The sequence below is a fragment of the Rhincodon typus genome, chromosome 25 (assembly GCF_021869965.1).
Source record: "Rhincodon typus isolate 14 chromosome 25, sRhiTyp1.1, whole genome shotgun sequence".
Classification (NCBI taxonomy): Eukaryota; Metazoa; Chordata; class Chondrichthyes; order Orectolobiformes; family Rhincodontidae; genus Rhincodon; species Rhincodon typus.
The window spans coordinates 19,951,396-19,976,595 of NC_063356.1; the positions used below are offsets into that span (position 1 = coordinate 19,951,396).

General features: G+C 38.1%; 1 protein-coding gene across 2 annotated transcripts in view; it reads left to right on the plus strand.

Moving 5' to 3' along the window:
• uhrf1bp1 (UHRF1 binding protein 1) overlaps window positions 1-25,200 on the plus strand; it is a 75,145-nt gene that overhangs the window by 22,332 nt on the left and 27,613 nt on the right. For both annotated transcript variants that reach the window (XM_048612241.1, XM_048612242.1), the window contains exons 5-10: window positions 9,815-10,004; window positions 13,091-13,228; window positions 15,510-15,680; window positions 20,438-20,615; window positions 21,081-21,167; window positions 22,231-22,401. In XM_048612241.1, coding sequence (XP_048468198.1) covers window positions 9,815-10,004; window positions 13,091-13,228; window positions 15,510-15,680; window positions 20,438-20,615; window positions 21,081-21,167; window positions 22,231-22,401 — 935 coding nt within the window. The remainder of the gene's footprint in view (window positions 1-9,814; window positions 10,005-13,090; window positions 13,229-15,509; window positions 15,681-20,437; window positions 20,616-21,080; window positions 21,168-22,230; window positions 22,402-25,200) is intronic.

Genomic DNA, 25,200 nt, shown 5'->3' on the forward strand with positions numbered 1-25,200 from the left:
TTTTATTCCACCTGCCACTTCCTTACCCACTCTCCTTGCTTGTCCAAGTCCTTTTGCAGCCTACCTGCTTCCTCAACCTGACCTGTCTCTCCAATTATCTTTGTGCCATCTGCAAACTGATTAAATTTGTCTGAATAAACAATATTGATTCTGTGCTTGATCACAGTCCTAGAAATATGTGTTAGAGGTGTCAAAAGACACAGAGGTCATAGTCCTAGAGTGCCGAAAGGGTTGCTCTGTCATCAGAGAGGCAACCGGCGGTGTGTTCTAACCTGAGCGTCACCATGCCTCTGGCAAGGTTGAGACAGCGGAACCTGCATTGTTGGTGCAGAAATTGAACCTGTGCTGTTGGTATCACTTTGCTTTACAAACCAGCCCTCTCTAGCCAAATCAGCTAAAAGAGCTATGTATCAGGCAGTATGTTCTCAGCCTACGTTTGCAGACAATTTTTTCAAAAGATGTCACAGGAAGTATAGGCCTGTGAGCCTCACATCATTGTTAGGGAAATTATTGGAAAAGATTCTCAGGGACAAGATCTATAAGCATTTAGAAGCAAATGGACTGATTAGCGATAAACAGCGTGGTTTTGTGCAGGGGAGGTTGTGCGTCACTAATTTGATTGAGCTTTCTTTGAGGAGGTGACAAAGATCATTGAGGGAAAAGCGGTTGAAGTCTACATGGACTTCAGGAAAGCCTTTGACAAGGTCCCTCATGGCAGACTTGTACAAAAGGTGAAGTGACTTGGTATCAGGGATGAGCTGGCCAGATGGATCCAGAACTGGCTTAGTCATAGGAGACGGAGGGTAGCAGTGGAAAGATGCTTTTCGGAATGGAGGGCTATGACTAGTGATGTTCCACGGGGATCAGTGCTGGGATCTCTGCTGTTCGTGATCTACATAATGATTTGGAGGAAAACATGGCTGGTCTAATTAGTAAGTTTGAGGATGATACAAAGATTGGTGAAGTTGTGGATAATGAGGAGGATTGTCAGAATACAGCAGGATATAGATCAGTTGGAGGCATGGGCAGAAAAATGGCAAATGGAGTTTAATCCGGACAAATGTGAGGTGATGCATTTTGGAAGGTCAAGTACAGGTGGACAGTATACGACGAACTGCAGAACCCGAGGGAGTATTGCTATGCAGAGGGATCTGGGTGTGCGGGTCTGCAGAGCAGGTAAATAAGGTAGTAGAAAAGGCCAATGGCATTCTTGCTTTTATTGGAAGGGGCATTGAGTATAAGGACAGACAAGTTGTACTGCAGCTTTATAGAACTTTAGTTAGCCCACAGTTGGAATATTGCATACAGTTCTGATCACCACACTACCAGAAGGATGTGAAAACTGAAAGAGCTGCAGCTGCTGTAAATCAGGAACAAAAACAGAAATTGCTGGAAAAGCTGAGCAGATCTGGCAGTATCTGTGAAGAAAAAAATCAGAGATAACATTTAGGATCCAGTGACCCTTCCTCAGAACTGATGGTAGCTGGAAAACGTTGGTTTATGTGCAGAAGATGGGGAGTAAATGATAGGATAGAGTCTGAAGAGAGAGAGCAGAGCAGTTTGATAGACAAAGGACTTGATAATGATCTGGCTGGGAGGCTGAATAGTTGTTAATGGGAAACAAAAACAGAAGTTGCTGGAAAAGCCCAGCTGGTCTGGCAGCATCTGAATTGCGTTCTGAGGAAGGGTCACTGGACCCGAAATGTTAACTCTGATTTTCTCTTGACTGATGCTGCCAGACCTGCTGAGCTTTTCCAGCGACTTCTGTTTGTTTTTCCTGATTTACAGCATCCGCAGTTCTTTTGGTTTTAGTTGTTAATGGGACTGTTAGTCACTAACAATAGGTGGTGTCTATTGGCAGGCTATGAGATAACAAGGCCTGGTGTGTGGGGTAGGGGGCTAGGACAGGGGAGAGTTCGGGTCCTGAAATTATTGAACTCGACATTGAGTCCAGAGGGCTGCAGGACCCCTAAGCAGAAAAGGAAGTGCTGTTATTCCAGCTTGCACTGAGCTTTGCTGGAACACTACAGCAAGTCTGAGACAGATGTTGGCCAGGGAACATGTTGGTGTGTTAAACTGGCAGGCAACAGGTAGCTCAGAGTCTTTTTCTGTTTATGTACCAGAAGGATGTGAATGCTTTGGAAAAGAATACAGAAAAGGTTTACCAGGATGTTGCCTGGTATGGGGATTTTAGCTACCAAGAAAGGTTGGACAGACTGGGTTTGTTTTCACTGGAATGCAGGAGGGTGAGGGGTGACCTAAATAGGAGTTTATAAGATTGCCGTTCACAAAGAGTGGAAAGTATGAGGTTTTTGTTTCCCCAGGGGAAGAGGAGTCAATTACGAGGGGACACAATTACAAGGAAAGTTTAAAAGATGACCAAGGCATGTTTTTTACACAAAGGGTGGTGAGTGTCTGGAACGCACTGCCAGAGGTGGTGGTGGAAGCAGACACAAAAGCAGCATTCAAGAAGCACTTGAACAAGTAATGAATACGAAGGGAATGGAGTGACTAGAGATCCTGTAAGTGAAGATAGTTTTAATATGGAAGGGCAAAATTTCTCAGCGCAGGCTTGGAGGGCCGAAGGGCCTGTTCCTGTGCCGTATAATTCTTTGTTCAGTATTCTAAAGAAAGAAATATCCACACAGCAATATCTAGCTCAAACAGCAATGAATCTAATGCATAATGAGAGCAATTTTGGCTATATTGTACAAGCGTATTATAACTCATGTTTACTCCATATCTGCATGCAGTCGGCTCCCCAGTATTAACAAATGGGCCAAACTGAATTAGAAGCAAGGGATTAAAAATTTCACTGGGCAATTTTAGACTTTGTGTTCAGTCATGCTGACAACAGTAAAAATCTTGTGGTCAGGAACACATATATGCAAGTCATGAGAACAAAACATTTTGACTGCTCACATATTTTTTTTCTTCCTGTGGGCAAGCACCGTGCTCCAGTTTTTATTTCTCATCTCTTCTCCGGTCAGGCAGTCTTCAAATTACAACAGATCTGTCCATATATACATTAAGGCATAACTTAAGTTAGCAATTGTGGGAAAATATTTTTCAGTAAAAATAATCTTAAATTCCTTTGGGAAATAAAACTGTTAACTTGAAACCAACTGTCTTAGAAATGTGCCTTTTATTCAAGTTATGAAACTGTGCACAACAGCTCCTGGTCTCAGAGGTGCTCTTTAAGAATCGTTTATACTTAATTGGATGTACTACATGCCAGCATGAAGGAGAACAAGGGGCTAAGTCTCTTTGCACTCCACTTCCACAACCTCAATTGAGTTAATGTAGTTGAATTTTCAGATGAAGGGTCCCAACCCGATATGTTGACTTTGTCTGATGCTGCCTGACCTGCTGTGTTCCTCCAGCTCCATCCTCTGCTGGCTCTTCCTAACTCTGAATTTAAAGTAACCATATTTGACTGGTTTACTATTTCCTTCCTCTCCTTCCCCCATCTAACTAGTTTCAATTTTAATCATTTGCCCTCTATTAGTTTTTTCTGTCTAACATGTGGCCATTGCAACAATTTCAGTCATGAGTCCTTTCAATCAAGTCAGTCTCGGTTACTTTTATTATACAACAAGTATTTGAGTTTAACGCCTTACGTTTTACATAGAATTTCCCTTTAGAAACTCCACTGCAACCTGTCTCACTTATTAAAAACCTAATGATTTTGGTAGACAAATGTCTTTATGTAGGGCAGGTGTTTTAGGTAATTACCACGTAGAGATCTGCCATACTTAAGAATTCGAACGAGAGCAAAATATTGCAATTGCTGTACCGAACCTTTCAGTTATTTCAGGACTTGTGAACTAGTAGCAACATGAATTATGAAGGCAACACCAGCATCAAAAACAATGAACTTTACGTACATTTAAGTGATTCTGAGATTTGTAACAATAATAAATGACTTTTTTAAAATGTAGAGAAGGCACTTTGTTTTAAAATTTACTGAGTTTTAATATCTTCAGTGATTTGGAAAAGTAAAGGATATGTTAGTCAACTGTAGTTCATAATGGGTAATGGAATATTTTAAAGGGTTTTGGTGCATTTAATTCAAAGCTAAATAAATTATTTTTCATGTGACGTAGTTTTCAGCAACTGAGTTTGAACAATAGTTGAAGTTTTGCACTGCATTGAACATGTAAATTACTTTCAATTTAAAATTACAAAAATTAAGATACAGTCAAATGAAAAATGTTGCTCTTGAGTGGAAGTACATTTTTTTATGCTCTCATTACTGTATTGATAACCAGTAGGGCCACCTTGTCCAAAGGAAGGTGAGGAGAAGCACTGGCAAACCTATCTGGTTACCTTGATATGAAGTTGAATCAAGCAAGTGACTTGGATGTAAAGAAGTGAAGGAAAGGGTGTTCGTATGCTGCTAGATTTGAGTGAGGATGAGGTACTAGAAGTGAAGTTAACAATACCAAAAATGATACAGAGATGGAGGCAGTAAGTCCATATGATCATAAGAAATAGGAACAGATGTAGGCCATTCAGCACCTTGAGCCCCCTGTATCATTCATTGACATCATGGGTGATTCAATATTTCTCACATCTGCTCTCCTACCCTTTCCCTGTAACTCTCGATTTCCTCTTTTCATCAAGAATCCATCTATCTCAGCCATAAATATACTCAAGAATTTTGTTCCCTCATCTCTCTGTGTCAAGAAGTTTGAAGACCTTCTGAGAAAAGGAAGAAATCCCTCCTCATCTCAGTCTTAACTTGGCACCTGTTTAATTCTGAGACTCCGTCCTCCAGTCTCCCATGAGGGCAAAAATACTCTCAGAATTTGCTATGTCAAGCCCATCAAGAAACCTATCTGCTTCAATGAAATCATCTTTCATTCTTCTAAACTCCAGTGAGTAGAATCTCAAACTGTTTAGCCTTTGCACATAAAACAATCCCTCCATACCAGGGATCATCCAAGTGAACCTTCTCTGAACTGCCTCCAATGAAATAACATCTTTCCTTAAATAAGAGGACCATAGTGCTCTCTGTACACCAGAATCATTAGAACCATAGAGGTCTATAGCACAGAAGAAGGCCCTTCAGCCTATCAAGTCTGTGCTGATCAAAGGTAAGCACCTAACTGTCCTCCCATTTTGAAACATAGTCTTGTATACCTTGTCATCGCAAACAAACATTTAAATATTTCCCAAATGTTATGAATATTTCTGCCTCTACTGTCCCTGCCCACTGAGTTCCAGATTCCTATCGCCCGCTGGGTGGGAAAAGAAATTTCCTCACACCTCTGAACCTCCTGTCATAAAACCTTAAATCTATGCCCCCTTGTCATTGAGCTCTACACCAACGGGAAAAGATCCTTTAGTGTACCTTATTTGTGTCCCTCATAATTTTACACTTCTCAATCATGTCTTCCCTCCTCAGTCTCTTCTGCTCCAAGGAAAGCCATCCCAGTTTATCCAATCTCTTAATAACTAAAATTCTCCAGCTCGGGCAACATCCTGGTTTATCACTTCTGCACCCTCTCCCGTGCAATCACATCCCTCTGAAAACGTAGGTTCCAGAAATGCACACGATCGTTGTCTAGCTGTGGTCTAACCACTTTTTTTTAATGCAGTTCCAGCATAATCCCCTTGCTCTTAAACTTTGTGCTTCAGCTAATAAAGGCAAATATCCCAATGCTGCCTTAACCATTTTCTCTACCTAATGGAAGTATTGTTAATTTTGAAGCTACTGAAGTTACAGTAGTTACATTCTGATGCAAGTAATTTTTTTGTGCAACTCTAGGGCATATTTCATGAATACTGCAGTCTGAATGTTTTTTGATTTTATTTAAAATAAGAGCCACTTAAATCAGGGATTCTGGATTTTAAAAAACTCCTGCATTTATGCATCACTATTCATGACCACTGGACACTTCAAAATCCTAACAACCAATGAAGTATAATGACTGAATATGGATTCAGCAAATTCCTGCAACAAGAATGTGAGAATGACTGCATAATATGTTTCTTTTAATGTTAATAGAGGACTCAATTTGGCAAGACTGAAACTCTTAACTGCAAGTTCTGAAAGAGACCTATTTGACTTGACATTAATGTTTCAGTCTCCAAAGCTGCTACCAGACCTGCTTATTATTTACTGCAGTTTATCTTGATTTTGGGTGATCATTTCCCAGAGCAGATAGGGCCGTGGGTTCAGCATGGAGAGATGGCGTGGATTTTTGTGCTCCAACCCTAAAGTGATACTTGAACCCCAGTATGTGCTTCCTACTGAACAATGGTGGTTGTTAAAACAAATTCCACATTTGGATTTGAGTGCTTAATGATTTGGATTTAGTGTAGAATTCGTAGAGTGCGTTTTAGAGATGTGCTATTTTGTAACTGTGTGTATCTGTTTGGTTACATGTAGATCCCAGTACACTATTTAAACAGTGTATCTTCTCATAATGTTTCATCCTCAATCAACTCTTCCAAAACCAAACTGACCTGTTTTTAATTTGCAGAGTCTTGGTCTGCATACATTAGCAATCATCCTGGTTCAGATGATGTGTTCCAACACTTCAAAAGTAATGAATTTGCCATGAAGCATTCGGGGACTTGCTTAGGCTGTGAAAGGCGCACTCTAGTCGATCATTTCTGAAATTCACTCAATGTACAAATGTCAGTTTGAGTTATTCTTCAACAATTTATAATTTTAACTGGATTAAACGAGGGCAGATTTAACTTTTGTTTAATCATGTTTAGATGAAGCTCTCTTTCTTTCTGTAAGAAAGACTAACCACATGGCCCAGCAGGTAAAAGCAAGAGTAAGAAAAATAAGGTCAGAGGTTCATAGCTTTAGGTAGTTTTTGTGGCTGAAGCTAATGTAAACTTAGGCTGACAAATGTGGGGTTGCTCTGAGGCAAAAAGCTTTTTGTACGATCGTGGTTATGTTTTCAATTTGTTTGGATTGTAGCTTTACACTATGTAACAAAAGTATGGATGTATCTGCATATGTATGTATATACATATATTTATTGCCTTGGGATTGAGTTCTGTGATCGGTTTTGTTTGTTTTGATCTTTTCTGGATATATTGAAAGAAAATAGGATATGACACATTCAATGTGTACCTTAGTTTTAAAATACTTTTTGTTTTATGGAGACTGCATAGATTTTTGGATCAGCTAGTCCTCTTATTTTAAGTGGACTTCAGAGGCACGGTGAAGTCCTGCATTAACAAATGGCTCTTTTAATTAAAGCATATGATATGCTATTCAGATCCATCATTTGGGACATTTTGAAACTATGTTAAATCACTGGAAGTTGTCATTGTATATTCCTCAGCAGACACACTTGGATTTTTTGGTGCTGTTATAAGTCAAGATGTAAAAAGCTGACTCAGGCAAGCTATTATAAAAGGAATGATCTCTGTGTTTGGCACGTCCAGGAATGAACCAGGAAATATGAGAAGGCGATGGTAGGAAGATGACCGTTGTTTGTAAGGAAAGCTGTTAGAAATTGGGCATCAGCTGTTTAGCCAATCTGAGATTGATCACATGCTGTTCACGCATCAGCAAACCAATGAGAGCTTAGGATGCCTTTGACTGTGTATGGGACCCTGTAAGGGTTAATAAGTGATGCTTCACGGCCTGGTGTACAAGAAAGGAAGACCAAAGACAAGAATTTCAGTTGACAGAAATGTGCCCAGTCAACCAGCATTGTCCGGCTGTCCCACAGTGTATCAACTAGAAAAACTACTGTGTTTATTAAATATTACTTCACTTGTACTTCAGTTTGTGAAAACATATTTGTACCTGGAACGGGTGTTGTAACTAATCCGGATGAGTAAATTTTGGATTGGCTACTGCAGTTTGCTTCATAATTGTGTTTGATTCGTTTTGATTAGTTAAAACTAATCCCAAAATCTTTCTTATGAGTTAATTTAACTTCGGCTACTTTATGGTTTTGCTTACTTATTTTGTCAAATGGTTTTCCCATCTTTTCTGACTCCCAAGGCTTTTTACATTGTGTGAATTTCACTTTTCTGAAATGTTGATTTGGTTTTACTTCTGGACATGTGCATACTTGGATTATTCTAGCTTGTGTCATGATGTTTTTCAAAATTTTCAGCCATTAGTTTTTTAATCATACATGTGATATCATCTGTTTGGATTTCATCAATATATTTGATAAGCTCCAATATGACAGACTGGTCACAGAACTAAAAACCTGCTGGTTCCAAAGCCAAGTAACAAATTGGTTTCAAGGGAGGAAGCAAGCCTGATGGTCAATGGGTGGTCTTGCAACTGGAAGATTGTTTTTGATGAAATTCTAAAGGGCTCAGTACTTGGTCCCTTTAGTTTACAGTATTGTCAGTGGTTTGAATTTGAATGTAAGGGGTATGATTAAGAAGCATGCAGATGATGCAGGAAATATGATTGTTAATGAAAAAGGTGTAGTTGCAGGAAGTTATGAATGGACTTAGCAGGTCGGCGGTACAATAGTGTTCAATCCAGTGCTGTGAGAAATAAGACAATTGGGTAACTCGAACAAGATGAGGAATGATATATAAATAATAGGAACCTGAGAATTGTGGAAGGACATATCTGAAGGCATGCACTCCAAAATATGTGAAGGTAACTCAATGGACAGATAACATGGTTAAGGCATTGCAAGTGATCTGCTTGATAAACTGAGGTGAAGAAGAATTAGGTGGTTCTGCTGGAATTTAAACAAAAAAACACTGGTTTGGCCACATTTGGAGTGCAACATGCAGTGAGTTCTGGAGAAGATTTGCAAGGATGTTCTCTGGACTTGAGAGTTTTTGTTGTGAGGTGAGATTAGATCTGGTTATCTCGGGAACAGAAGAAGCTAAGAAGCGACTCATCTGAAGTGTATAAAGTACTGGAGGATTTCATTGAAGTGGTTGGAGGCATACCCTGGAGGCATAGATTTAGGTGAGGTATGGAAATTTGGAGGAGAAATTGTTTTGTTCAGCTCACTGCCTGAAAGGGTAACTGAGTACGAGGCACTTTGCACTTATAAAGTACTTTGGCATGAACTCATGCCAAGTGCTTAAATTACAAGGCTGTGTTCCAGGAGCTGGAACATCAGATTATTTTGGCTGGTTGTTTGTTGGCCAATGGCAATTTCTTTGTACTGAAATTATTATTCCTTCTTTCTCTGAGAAATAACACATCACAAAAATCATTTTGGTGGTTATCTAAACAGTTGCTAAGTTATTGTATCTAAATAGGAACAATGGGCGGACTCTTTTTAGGTGTTGTGGCAATGTATGCAATGGCAAGATGATATTGCCCAATTCTGCCACACATGCACAGTTAAGCCCATCTTGACAGTGAGAGAATCTCGCTTCAGCTGTCCATTTTGGCATCATGTGAGGCCATGAACTGAAATACAAGTGTACTGGAAATACTAAATGTGCCTGGTAACATCTGCAAAGATAGAAATATAGCTCATGTTTCAACTCAGACTTTTTTTTTTCAAGGTAATTCTTTATCATCTCCTTTACCATCTAAACAATAGAACATTAATGCATCTTTCTCTCAAAAAAGAATTTTGCTTGTACTGTTGTTTTTTAGAAAGGCAAGCAAAGTGATCTTCGGCAAGACATTCATAAGATTAATTGTATAAGCTGCACCTTCATATACCTTCACATTGTTTTTCACGCCTGTTAAGCGTGAAGTTGTGTCTTTGCATTCATGCTATGATGCATATCATTCTTTTCAATTTTTTTGTATGTGCTTATAAAATCTAAGTTCCTGAAATGATTTAAGCTGCAGCATTCAGTTACATGATGTTAACCTATTTGTTATTATCTCTAGTGAATATGGCTTTGCAGAAAAGGTGGTGGAAGGAATGTCGATTGTGGTGAACTCCATTGCAGTTAAAATTGAAGCAAAAGCTTTCAATACTTCATTTGAACTGTGGCAACTCCAAGGCTATAGTGTGAATCCCAAATGGCAACAGAGTGATCTCCGATTCACAAGAATTACAGATCCAGAGCGAGGGGAGGTAATATCGTATTTCAGTTTTTTTCCAGCTCTTCACTTATTTTTGTCAAATCACTGCAATGGCTTTCACTGACTTAAAAGCAGTGTGATCTCCTAAAAATAAACTAACTACTATAAGTAGACAAAATCTATATTCACCACCTAAGCAAGTCCATTAATTAAACACTGCAGTGTACTTGCTTCCTACAATAGCAATGTTTTCAGTAGCAATAAAATGGGAGCCAATTTAGCTGATTTGTTGTATTTGCCGAATGAATGGCATTTTATGAGTTGAATGATTTGCTATCTTTTAAATAAAAACATTTGCATGAAAGTCTAGGTGGAAATGCGCAAATGTCATTTTGTTAACAAGTGGTTATGCATGAGCCCTACTTAGCTGAGCATTTTTGGTTTCCGAACCAAGTTATTTATAATTGGTCATGTGGTTATGTAACCAGGAATGAAAGTTGTAATATTGGTACTCAAATATAGAATTTAGCGGAGATAAGTAAGCTGCCAAATGTGTGACCATTGTACAATTGACATGATACAGAAATACTTGATGTATTCCTTTGGCTATCACGGGGGGGCTGAATTACACTTGTAGAGCAAAGGCAACTGTTCTAGAAAAGCACAGAAATTGTCAATCTTTTGTCCTTTCGATGCTGGTGTTACTGTAAAATAATTAACTTCTCAACAATCCTATTAACACAATTGATCTCAGCATCATCCGCACTGGATCTCAGTTATAATCGCAAAGCTGAATCAAACTTGACCCCAGCGAACATAATCTACAGCTCGTCTATTCAGAAGCTGAATAATGTTCATGTTAGGGTTTAAACTTTCATTTCAAATGGTGTGTGTTTATTATAAACCATATATTTGGTAACTAATCTATTTTCACTTTTAAGTAGGCCAAAAACTTTTACAGCTATGGGAAATCCAGTTTTAGGTAATATTAGTGACTTTAGGATTTTGGAGCAGAGAAAACTAATGAGCTAAACAAATTGCAGTCTGCTTTGTAAGACTCTGAAGCATCAAACAGGAGAGGGTTCAGAAAAGATTTACCAGGATGTTGCTGGGACTTGAGGATTTGAAGTATAAGGAGAGGCTGGATAAGTTTGGACTTTGCTCACTGGAGCATAGGAGATTGAGAGGTGACCTTTGTAGAGGTTTATAAAATCAAGAGGGTCATAGATAAAGTGAATAGCAAGGGTCTTTTTCCATGGGGTGAGTGAGTTCAAAACTAGGCAGCATATTTTTAAGGTGAGAGGAGAAAGCTTTAGAAAGGACCTCGGGAGCAACTTATTCTCTCACGGTGGTTTATATGTGGAATGAACTGCCAGAGGAAGTGGTAGATGCAGATACAGCTGCAACATTAAAAGACATTTGGACAAGTAAATGGCTAGGAAAGGTTCAGAGGGAGATGGGCGAAATGCAGGCACGTGGGACTAGTTTGGTTTGGGGAAATTTGGTCAGCATGGACTAGTTGGACTGAGTGGTCTGTTTCCGTGCTGTATGACTCTATAAGATTTTTTTCAAAGATAATCGAATGTAGTGTTTGAGCTTGGAATGTTTAGATTAGTATATTTTCTGGCATGGCATTTCAGGGCAAGTTTTCTTTACTTGGAGAATGAAAGTAAGTTGCACCACCTTGCAATGGTAAGACTCCATGCTTATAGAAACATATTAAAATTATGAAGGGAATAGATAAGATAGAAGTAGAGAGGATGTTTCCACTGGCCGGTGAAGCTAGGACAAGAGGGCATAGCCTCAAGATTAGAGCGGGCAGATTTAGGACTGAATTGAGAAGGAATTTCTTCACCCAGAAGATTGTTAATCTGTGGAATTCCTTGCCCAGTGAAGTAGTTGACGCTACTTCAGTAAACGTTTTTAAAAATAAGGTAGTTTTTTTTAACAATAAAGGAATTAAGGGATACGGTGAGAACGCGGCTAAGTGGATCTGAGTCCACGAAAAGATCAGCCATGATCTTATTGAATGGCGGAGCAGGCTCGAAGGGCCAGACGGCCTACTCCTGCTCCTAGTTCTTATGTTATACTAATTGCATGAACTTTGCTTTTTTTAACAACAGTATAAATAAATGAAAGAAATTACCCTGTTGTGGTACTGCTGATCATGAGTCTGTAATTTTTTTAAAAATGTACCTGTCAGACATTCATAGAAAACAACATAACATTGGCACTAGCTACAGCATGGAGCCAGCATTATGGGTGTTGGTTTTTGGATTTTGTTATTTTTAAGTTTAAAAAAACACAGGTGAATAGTACTGTGGCTAAGTAAATTTGAGATTTGAGGACTCTCAGCAAACTGGTTGCAATCTTGTAGAGTCAGAGTCATACAGCACAAAAACAGACTCCTCAGTCCAACCAGTCCATGCCAAACATAATCCTGAGCTAAATTAGTTCCACCATAATTTGCCAATAATCCCTGTTCTTCGTTATATTCAAACAAATTTGCAGTTTCAGTAATCGTGAAACTGTTGAAACTCAATATTGTCAAAGTAAATTGATCAGGAAGTTCCTCTGAGTTGTCCAACTCTTTCTGAGAGACTGCATTCAAACATTTGGAAGTCAGTATAATTTGGAGGGTCCAAGTTTTCATTCTGCAGTTGCAACTGTAAGCTGCCCCACTACCAAGCAATTCAAAAAAGAAACTTCAAAAGCACTCATTTAATTATTTGGTTGCCCTACATATAGATCTGCTTTATTAATTTAGTTTGAAGCATGGAGATTGAAAACTGTAAAGTTATGCATGCAATATTAACCCTGGCTCCGACTGGGTGAAGCCTAATTGTTGGGTACTGGCAAAGGAGACAGCTACAAAATAACATTTACAAGGTGTAGTCCCTGCTTCAGTATGCAAAATGTTTTGATGTCATATCCACATATAATGAGAGCTTTGTTTAATGTAATTCTGTTTTCCCTGCCACGTCAATACATGTCCAGGTTTTGGTGAGCAAATTCCTGTGCTGTTTCAATGTTCACGAATATGAAAACCAAGAAATGGCAGTTAGTTCAGGAATTTGCTTTTTTTTTTTGTTTTCAGTTTGAGGCCTATAATTAGAATTGTATATTTTTTTTTAACAGGTTTTGACTTTTAAGGAAATAAATTGGCAGACACTCCGTATTGAAGCTGATGCAATCCCAGGCGATCAGAGCATTATCAGTACGCCACTTAGACTAATTACCAACCAGTCAAAAATAAAACTTGTACTCAAGAGAAGGGTATGTACTGTTCAAGGAACTTAGTACTTTTTTGCTTATGCCATTCGTATATATAGTCACGAGTTAACAATACAGCTATTCGACTAATATTAAATATTACAGAAAGGAGGTGCGTTTGCATTTGGCCATTTTGGTTTCCAAGTTTTGATTGCATGCAGCTAGAAAAGATGCATATTGTGTGAACATATGATTTTAAAAAATAAGGAGTAGGTCATTTGGCCTACTGCAACTTGGCCGTTCAAGAAGATCATGGCAGATCTGATTGAGGTGTTAAGTACATTTTCCTGCCCGTCTCCATAACTCCTTAAATCCCTTGTAAATCAAATATATTCAATTGGGAATATCTTCAATAATCTAGTTTTGACTGTTCCCCGAGGAAGAAAAGTCATAAAACTAATGACATTGAGAGAAAAAATTTCTGTCGTCTCCATGCTAAATGGGAGACCTGCTAATTTGGAGCTGTGCTCCAGTTTTTTATTGATTCTCCCATGAAGAGGAACATCTTCTGAGCATCAACCCTGTTAAGTCCTCTCAAACTCTGAGCTCCAAAAAAATCACCTCTTGTTCTTCTAAACTCCAGTGAATGTAGCTGCCACTTTCTAAATGTTCTGTCTTACAAATGACCCCTTTATGCCAAACTTCAACTTAGTGAATCTTTTCTGATTGGTTTGGAATATAATTGTGTCCCTTTTTTAAGCTGAGCAAAACTGTACGGAGTGCACTCTCTCTAATGCCCAGTACAGTTATAACAAAACTTCCTTCCTTTTACACGCCACACCTTTTAAGGCTAACATCCTGTTTGATTTCCTAATTATTTGCTATGTCTGTATGTTAACTTAATGTGATTTATGTATAACGATACCAAGCACCCTCTGTACGATAGCATTTTATAGTCTCCCTTCATATGGGTGATAGTCTGCTTTTCTAGTCATGTTGCCAAAGTGGAAAATTTCACATTTTACCATATTATACTCCATCAGAGAACTTTTGCTGCCTCATAACTTGTCTCATATCCCTTTTCACACTCTTGCCATCTTTTTCACCAGTTGCTTTTCTATATATGTTTGTACTGTCAGAAAGCTTAGTGCAGTCCAGTCCCTTCGTCCAAGTTATTAATATGGATCAAACATATGACTCTGGCTATTTCACTGCATTCAGTAAACCTGTTAGGAAACTTTATACTTGTGTATATTTTCAACTGGGAATAATACAGCATATGCGAAGAATTATAACTTCTAGCCAATTAAATTTGAAAGCCATATTTTCCCTTAATTTCTGGAATTTACAGTTTGTCAGCTAAGCTGCACAGTTTTGTAATCTTTATACAAGACTTACTTTGTGCTATCTTGCACTTCAGTTACTCCTCTATTTATGGCAACATCGTTTACGAGCAGTCCAGTCCAATTTTCTGTACATATTCTGTTGCATTTTGGCTGCATCCTTCATGGTACATATTTCTCATCAGACAGAGGTCATTGTAATATAAATGCATTAAAATTTCTATAAGGTTGACTCCCACTGGCTTGTCATTTTAACTGTATAAATTCAGTTACTGGCAACAAAATATGTTAATTGATGGTAACGGAGTAAAAAGAGTTCGTATTTTCATATCTTTATATTTGGCTTGTGTGCACTTGTTGTAATGTAGTAGTAAAATCAATTTGTCATTTATACAGCCAAATGCTTTAACATTGGAATGTTTTACTAAGTTCTTTACAGAAGGATTCTTGAAGAAAACTCAACATAGTGTGACATGAGGAGGTATTAGGATATGTAAGAAATTTTTAGAATCTGGAGGTGGAGAATTTTAGGAATGGAATTCAATGTCTTGCAGCTAAGGTAGTTAAGTGATTATAAAGTGATTAAAACTGGGAATATTGAAGAGGTCAGAATTGGAGGTGTGCAGAAGTTCTGAGGATGGAATGAGCGAACAGATGAGAGGTAGCAGGTGGCAAGGCTGTGTAATTTTAAAAACAAAGATGAGAATCTTAAAATGGCAGCATCTTGGGTCTGTGAGCCAGTGTAATTCAACACCACAAAGACACTGGTTGACTAAAACTTGATGCAAGTGTGTGAATGCTAGAATGTGTGCAGTAGTCCAGTAATGTAGAATTGTTTGCATGGTGAATTTTGCAGGGGGGGATCTCCACCAATGTTCTCATGAAAATTATAATTCTGTTTTTAAAATTGCTTTTAAGAAATTATTTTGGTGAATTCAAATTAAAAGAATTCCCAACTGGTTTTAAACAATCAACATTAACCCTTTTTGGTTTACACTTAGGTGAAAGATTGCAATGTGGTGGGCTCGAAGTTAATGTTCCTTTTGGATGATTTGCTATGGGTGCTTACTGACTCCCAGCTGAAAGCAATGATTGAATATGCACAGTCACTCAGTGAGGCCATGGAGAATTCAGCCAAGCAGCGGAAGAGAATGGCTCCAGACACTGAAGGGGTAAGTGCAGATGAGATCCAGCAGCTTGATTAAATTAACTTCCCAAGTAATAACTGAACTAAGTGGTGTGGCTTTTCTCATTGCAGTAAATCCAAAGTTGGGTTTCACCTGATAAGTGTCATTTGATTATTGTTGGTGGAATTATCTTTGCCTTTTTCTTCCAGATGCCCTCAAAGCCATAAGATGTTTTGTTTGTTTTTCCTGTTGCATTTTCATGGACACTAGACAATGAATTTCTGTTTTGAGACAGAAAAATAGTCATAGTCTCCTTGAACATGGCCATACATAATCTGACAGATATAATGGATTTTGTTTGGCTTTGTGAAGCAGAATTTATTGACAATAACTATGATTAAGCAGATTATAAATACGGGAGTACTCGGCAATGACATCTGTTATGTCTAAACAGCGTTATAGACCTTGTATGTTTCTCTTAGTTTTAATAAGCTATTCTAAAAAGGTGGTTCTGGAGTATCCTGGAAGTAAGTTAATGTTGTTTCATCAAACCGTGCATAACTGTTTAATGGATGCAATTGCTCTGGCAAAACACTTCAGAATCTGTACAGAATGTTGATCTGGAAAGCCTGTAAAGAGAATTACAGTAAAACTTATGCTGTTTACTTACTTTGTGTTTCAGATGGTGTTCAATTTTGTAGCCTTCAGTGTTTGAGCTGAAAACGTCTGAGAATTAAGTTTGGGTTTTTTTTTGGAAGTTTCTTCAGGGGGGCCTGGGTAAGAATTAGTGTACACATCCATTCTTGTGCTCAGTGTCTGTTAGAGCATCTTAATTGAGGATTTGATTTCCACCAAACAAAATGGACTTGCACACTGTGAATAAGCAGTGTGAGGCTACTGCCCTCTTGTGTCCTGAACTCGTTTGAAGTTTTCTGCTTGTGTGCTCCTTCAGTTTCTTTTGAAGAGAGGCTGAATGAATGTGAACTTTGTACCACATAGCTACCTGTCCTTCATTTAACCTTCATCTCCCATATATAAAATTGTTTAATTCCATATGTCTGCATAAATTTCTGTGAAGAAAAACTGGCACTAGTATTTTAGCTAAAACACACTTGTTATCTATGGTTTGATCAAATTGGCCTGACTTCAACGTCAACCTTTAATACTTAGCCAAGAATAGAAACATCTGGCCTAATTGAGCAATACCCCATTGAATTCTCACGGTTGGAATTATCATCATTAACAAAAATGCATATTAACCATTATAATAAGTGTTTATATTCAGCATGCTGGAATTGTCACCCTTTCTAAATACTAAGATGTAGCCCCAGGTAATGTAATCACCTGAATTTCCTGTTTTAAGAGTTAGCTAGTTTAGCTCTGTTATCACACTTTCAAGAAATATTATTGTACTGACAACAAAGTAGGAAGGGATACATTTTAACATATAATCTGTTTTCTTCATCCCAGGACATGTTTTGGATCTACGTTGCCACCTCCAGCTGAGACACTTTCAAAGTAATGTACATAGCGATGCCACTGCTAGCCTGCTGTTAAGAAATTTATAGGATTAGCCAGCAATATTAAATTTTTTTAATTAGTGGTAGGCAGTAAAAATAGATGCACCAGTTCCCTGACTTGGACCTGAACTTTTGAAACCTACAATTTGACCTTTTCTTGAGATCCTGTTTTGCTAGTTTTCACTGTGCCGTGTGCTGCAAGTTTGGAGCAGAAGCAGTTGGTAAACAGAATGAATGGATATTGTATGTCTTTGGGAGAGCAGTGAGTTTACATTTGCAAATATCATTAGAAGATGAAATTCGTAATGGAAAAACAAGTTCACGGTTGACATAAAACAGGGAGGCACATTGTATAGACCTTAAGACTTTTAAGGGATTTCAACTGTTTTACATGTATTGTGTGGAATGACAGGTTGGATCCTTAAACATTCAAAATATAAAGCTAATGTGTACTTTTTATGTGGAAAACTTGCTATAATGATCCCAACTGATGATGATAGTGGACAAGTCAGATCTGAGTGATATGTTGCTTGATAGATCATAAGTTTTGTTTTTGCAGTTTGATAATCTTAGTCAGTCAGTGAACATAATCACATGAGACAGTAAATGTTGTTTTCAAAAAAAAAAATCCAAGGTTATTGCACAAAAGAACAAGAAAGCAAAGGTACATGTATGACAAATTAGGAACATCATAAACAGCAAATAGTGAGGATGATATTTGTGTTTGATAAAAAGGAAGATTCAACCCCTTTTCCAGCAATATCGTTTACAGACAAACTACCACTGTGAAGTATCACTCCGATCTTAACTCCTTGATTTCTTTCCTGACTGATGAAGTTGCAAGCATATGCTTTCAATGGCTTCCTGTTATTATGATCTAGCGGCCCTAACTGTTATGGGGTAATGTCAGCTTGATGTTGATGCCGGACAAGTCAGATTCTCAACAGGAACCAGGCTGGATAGATCATATTTTTAAAAAGAGCACGCTATTCCCTTAGAAAACCGGTTCAAAGATGTTTAAATGCATAGAAATAACCCAAGCAGATAACCCTATATATCATAGAATCCTACAGTGTGGAAACAGGCCCTTCGGCCCAACAAGACCACACCACCCCTCAGAGCATCCCACCCAGACCCATCCCTCATAACCCACCTAATCTACACATCCCTGGACACTATGGGCAATTTAGCATGGCCAGTCCACCTAGCCTGCACATCTTTTGGACTGTGGGCAGAAACCGGAGCACCCGGAGGAAACCCACGCAGTCACGGGCAGAATGTCTGTCTGTGTGGAGTTTGCACAGTCACCCGAGAGTGGAATCGAACCCGGGTCCCTGGCACTGACAGGCAGAGATGCTAACCACTGAGCTGCCATGCCACCCAGAATTCCTTGTCAGCTACTTGCAACTCTGGCCCACAAATGGTTCAATGCGTCCTTCACATAAATCAAACCATTAGTTTTTTGAGCTGCGAACTTTGATATTGGCGCACTACAACCATATTCCTTGACAAAATCTGGCAATGTTGGGTACACTTCAAGCACTTTTGAAAAAAGCCTATCACATTTAAGCTGCTGATTCAGCATACTCACTGACTCCAGAAATAAGTCGCAGTCGTTATGTGCACAAATGATTATGCTGAACTGGAATTCCAAGAAATAATGTCTATCAGTTTTATCATACTATATGCTGACCCAGAGGGGTTGTTTCCAATACTGTGTCTCCCTGAGATACAGAAACCACTAGCTACTTCACCAAATTTTTCTAACTGAATTTGGAAGACAATATACCCTGTCTACTTAAACAGCTAAAACAATTTTAAAATTAGTTTGCAGCTATGAAAGTCTGGCACAATCTAAACTGTCCTTTTGCTAGTATGAAACTGTACTTCTCAACTGAAATCTGAATGTGGCCCTCGACTGTTTTTTTTTAGTTTGTCATGAAAGTTGAACTTTGAATTTCATCAGTTAGCACCTAGTTAGTTCTTCTGTTCATCTTGCTTTTGTTGTATGCTTTCTTGGAAATTATGTTTGAACCAGTGGTTCAAATTAGCTTTCTGACCTTTGTTTGAAAAAAAGAATAAGTCACCTTCATCTTGAGAGCCCATTTCAAAGTTTATGATTGGACCTGGGCAGAATAGACTGGATGGCAGGGTAAAACAGTAGCTGTGCAACTTTCGAAGAGGAGATGGATTTGACACAGTCGAAGTATATTCCTTCAAAAGAGCCAAGTAAGACAGATGAATGGATGACAGATCGAGATAGAAATTTAGTGAGGAAACAGTGTTTTATAACATGTCATATAGAAAAGTATAATGGAGAACCCACACAGAAGGGTCAGAAAGGTAAAAAATAACTGTCTTCTCTTGCCTTATTTTTAAAAAGAAAAGGGCTGGCTTTTAAAAGCCGAGAAATCCTGAAGTCTTCTGTAAGCACATCCGTAGTCGAAGGGTGGTCAAAGAAGTAGGGCTAATTGGTTAATGATAATGTTAAATTTGCCCTACTCATTTCAGTATTGACAATGTCTTGCGTGGGAAGCATAATATTAAAGCAGCCTGGAGGCTTCCTCAGGCTGGAATCTTGAGCTAAGCACAGAAGGAACTGTATTTCCTTAACCAATCAGACTGAAGTGTATGGAAATTGCCAGCATAAGGAATTGTAAATCAGAAGCATTCACATTGCCTATTTTGACAAAGTTCGGGAATGGTTTAGATTATGATTGTAAAACTCTTACTCATACAATTAAAACCTAGAGGGATGAGACTTATTCATTTTCATTGTAGAATTGGTCGGCTAGCAGTATTTGCTATTGCTAGATAGTTTAAGAATACTCTGGCTTAAAATGAAGACTTAACTTGCCATAAGTATCTACTATGCCAGGACAGAAATTTCACACTGGCAACAAAGTGATGATAGTGTATCTTTGAAAGAACTTTTCTCATTTTAGCACTTAATCGCCCATCAGATCTTGCCTCAGGTTGCATGGTATTTGTACCCAAAGATGAGGACTCAACCTGTCTTTCTTCAGAGTTTGGGATGTCTTATTCTTCTGAAATATGCAACCCACAGCTAATACGTGTGAGATTATAAGTGGCAATGGAGGAGATAATTAAAAGGTTAATTATTGTTAGACATTTCACTGGATTTAATTAGGTTTGATATAAAGCTGTTTAATTTAAGACCTTTTGAGCATTTATACAGTTTGACTCTACTTCATGCGTCCTGCTATTTAACTGTAGTTGACTTCACCTTTTTAAATATCTTTATAAATGCCTTCTCTACAGACAATTGGATCAATGCCTAGTGTCCATCAGACGCGAACCCAACCAGCTTCTTCAAGCAGCAGTTTGAACAGTATTAGTCAGTATTTTGATATGTATGATGTGAAAGAATCATCCTATCACAGTCATATCTCGCGCCTGGATTTGCACATTTGTGATGATGGTGCCTCTACGGAACAAGGTACAAGAAATCCATCATGTCTGCAGCTAATTAAATTGATACTTCACTGTATCATTTATGTAAGTTATGTACATCAGAAGTTACTGTGAGAAATAGGAGAAATGATAAAGTGGATTACTCTGATTCGGGTTTGAACCTCGATTGGGCAATGACCGGTTTTCATCCAAGGATGCAAAGCACTACAATAAATCTAATGTTTTAATAATGTGCAAGCTTTGTTTTAAAAAGAAAATTCCCTACTTTAGCTGAAGCTGTTTTGTAAAGAGCCAAGAGCTATTTTTGAACTGAAGATATGATTTGTTAGAGATTGAGATAAGAAGAAAGGGAAAAACAAAATGCAAATGTTGGAGCTGTAAGGTCCCTCCCAGATTCCTGTTATCTTTAATGCTAGTCCTTCAGTTTCCCCAATTAAAGTTCTGTCTCTGTTGCAGTTTATTCTTAACATATTTTGCCTTTATTGTGCAGGAGGATCTAAACATCGAATTGCTGGAGGAGCTATACAGTTAACATTCAGAAACTTGAGCCTCGATTATTATCCCTTCCACTGGGCAAGTGAGTGAATTCTGTTGCTAGAAGAACTAGCATGTATTTGAAGTGACTCAATACTCTGCAGTTGACTTTTGCAGCTGTAATTCACTATTCAGTACAGGATAGCAGGAGAAAAAGCTCAAATGGGAGCCAAAAACTAAGAAACTGAGAAAATTACCATTCGAAGCCTTTACTTTATTGTTTATCGTATTCAAGACAGAAAATACCCACAAAAAACGCAAGTCTGCGGTATAATGAGCCCCTGATTTGGGAAAGGGTGTGTATAAAATGACCTTTCATTTGCATATGTTACCAGACTGTTTGTTTGTTTATACTAGCGCACTTTTTTTTGTTGAAGAATTTACTCACTAGTTAAACTATTTAACGGGACCAAACCTCCCCAGCTCTGACTATCCAAATTAGAACTGGACAAACGAAAAGATGAGAAATAATTGCACATCCTCCCAACCAAGTTGCATAGGGAAGACAATGGCCCAGTAATATTATCACTTGACTGTTATTCCAGAGACCCAGACTCCAAATGTTCTGAGGATCCGGGTTTGAATCCTGCCACGGTAAATGGTGGAATTTGAATTCAATAAATATCTGTAATTCAGAGTCTAATGGCCATGAAACCATTATCGATTATCAGGAAAAACCCATCTGGTTCACTAATGTCCTTTAGGGAAGGAAACTGCCATCCTTACCTGGTCTGGCCTACACATGACTCCAAACCCACAGTAATGTGGTTGACTCTTAACTGTCTTCTGGGCGATTAGCAATGGGCAACAAATGCTGCCTAGCCAGCGACGTCCTCATACCTTGAATGAATAAGGAAAAAGAAATCTATTTTGAGGACCCGCACCATGCGGTCATGCAAGGTCACTTTGGCTAAACATGAGTGTGGGAGCTTCCACGTCGAAACTGATTTTGATATGGTACTGATTTTGTATATAGGATTCCAAACAGTCGTCCTACTCTGAAGTTATCACTGCTAGAAGATGATGTGTAGTATTCAGATGTTTTCAGACTTGACTTCAGTCTGAAGTGGTAATGAATTTATTATTCTAATTTATTCTGCTTGCAGATGATAGTTGCAAACATTGGGTTAGACATTGTGAAACAATGGAAGCTAGAACACGCTGGGCCAAAGACCTGCTTCAAGAGTTTCAGTCCAAAGTGCAGACAGTAATAGATCATCATGAGGATGCAACAGTTGTAAGATCACCAACAAAAGAATCTCCTGGCAAAAGAAAGGGTATGTGGTTTTGCTTTGAAGCTAGATTTCTTAAGTGTAACTTCCAAAATGGTCTGAAATTCTGAAAAATCATGTTGTATTTTATAACCATACCTTTTCAATCAAATAGAAAGGAGAGGGAAGTTAAAGTCAGAGCTTCTACTGAATTTCATGAGCAACTCAGTCAAGTTTTTTTTCTCTTTTTTTCCCTCTCCCACATCTGCCCACCTCATCATGGCTTACTTGACTATTTTAATTTAGCCTGTCAGCCCCATAAAGAAACTGGTTCGAACACGTGGGAAATAAAAAGAGCCCCTTATACACTGTTCAGACCCAAATTTCATTAGGATAATATTTATGCAAACCAAAAAAAATGATGACTTCGACTTCTAGGACAGTTTTCACAACCTCAGGCTGTCATTAAGTGCTTTGCCACTAACTAACTACATGTCAGTCAGGCCAGTTTGTGGTGTGATAAACCACAATTTTTGTTTAGCTTTTGCACAACAGTCTCTTTAGTCCTGCTCCCCATATCCCTGCAAATTCCTTCTACAACCTAACCACTCGTCGGTTAAAAATTTTATCCATCTCCCTTCAGCTTCTTTTGACAATCACATGAAATCTGTGTCTTCTGGTTCCTGGTGCTTGTGGATTTAGAAACATTCTATCAAGTTTCATGTTGTTTTTACTTTGGCCTCCAAAGAGAAGGTGTCAATGTCATTCTGCTTCCTTATCATGGAACCTTAATTTCTCGTCGCTGAAATGTACTAGTAACTGTATACCCTCCACAAAGCCTTCATTTTTTTTCCTGAAATGGGTGCAATATTCAATTTAGAGCAGAATTCATGTGTTATGTGGGTTAGGTACATAGCCCTTGCTTCTATACATTCTTGTGCAGAATCACATTGATTAAATCTATTAAATACAGTTAAAACCCAGGATCCCATGTGCTTGCTCAACTCCTCTGTTAGTATGTCGTCCTACTTTGAAAGGTTCGTGATGATGCACTATCAGATCTTGGTATGATTGCAGTCCCTTTTAATACAAGTTTAACTTGGATTATCTGTCTTAGTTCTTTTCACAAATGTGTTGCATTATGTCTGTGTTCGGTGTCTCACTCTGCAATTCCACAATGTTCTAAAATAATGTAGCATTGCTATTAATGAAATACACATGAAAGTAAAGAGATAATGTCCTTGTTTTGAGTCTTGTTAATTCAAATTTTTCTTGCTGCTGGAATTTTGCAGCATATTTGGCTGCCTGCCTGTAGATGGAGCATTTGTGAGCATGAGTTGACTTGTGGCTCTCAACTAAATCAGCTCATGACAACTCAATAGCATTACTATAACCTATGAACCTGGTACAGTAATTATTCTGTCTGTAGTTTGCAGTTCTCTTTTTTTCAAGGTTAAAATTTGGTAACATCAGAAAAACTTTCTGTATCAATGGAGGATGAAGACATGAAAGCCCATATCCAAGATGGGTGCCTGTGTCAGCCATCTGCAGTTGGTATTTCACCCACTTCTTCTTAAGCCAGAAGTTTACTCCTGAACCAGAGCACAAAAGTTAACACTGACTTGGCATTACAGGATGAAGAGTACTGCAGTGCTGGTGTTGTTATCTTTTGGGTAAGGTGTTAAGTCGAAGTGCCAATTTTGCTGCCTCACATAGGCGTATAAAAAAACCCTATAGCATTGTCATAAAGAAGAACAGGGAAGTTGTCACCAGTGTCATGGTCAATATTAATATTTCAGCTTCCCAAAAGAAAAATCATCTGATTATTATCACATTGCTTTTCATGGTACCTCACTGTGTCCAACTTGACTACTGCATTTCCCATGTTACAGCAGTAATTAGTCTTTGAACATACTTTGATCATAAAGCATTTTAGCAACTTCATGAAGTCTCCTGTTTATTTCTCATAATTGTAAAAGGATCAATAAATATAATTAATTCCACTGCTCAGTTTAGTATTTGCATCATCAATGGGAAATATGGATTAAAAAATTAAGTTCAATTAGCATCTCTATGTTTAAATCTAGGTAATGAATACTTGTGAATTATGTGACATTTCAACTTGATCTAACTATGTATTCCAATGTGTTGTCTATTATTGAAAACTGAACAACAGAACATAAAGGAAATATATATTGTGACCTGGATTTTGAACCTTCTTGAGCTTTATTTCAATCATTGGAATTTTTCGATGAAACTGAAATGTGTGTCACAAAAATGTGAACAGTATTTATAAGGTTTGTTTTTGTAGTAAGTAGGCATAGCAACCTTTTAACAAGATCACACAAATAAGCTAACTGATCAAGTCTGTTTTTCCTGACATTGATTAAACGAGTTTTACCCAGAACACTGAGGAAGTTCTCTGCTATTGTCAGTAATGCTTTGGGATCTTCAACAGGTATGGGATAAACTGAAACAAGCAAACAGGACTGCTACTTGGATAAATAAGCATACAGAAAAAGAAATGTATTTCTACACAGCTAACACTTAATTACAAGGCATACAATTCATGTGCACAAACTAAGTTTACTGGCATTAAATTACTACTGCTTAGATTTCCTATTATAAATCGTTGAATACTTCAATTGTTGAACAAGAAAATGCTTCAGCTTATCTGGAGTAGCCTGTGCTTTTCATCTTCTCAGGAACTCCCAGTGCACTGCACTATGAATTTCAGTTCTCCTGGAAAAAGTGACTGCTAATGAACATATACAACGTTGCTGCATAAACAATGACTTGTATAAATCAATTATTTTAGCAAATGATAGAGAATGAATATTGGCCAGGGTGCTGGGAGAACGTAAA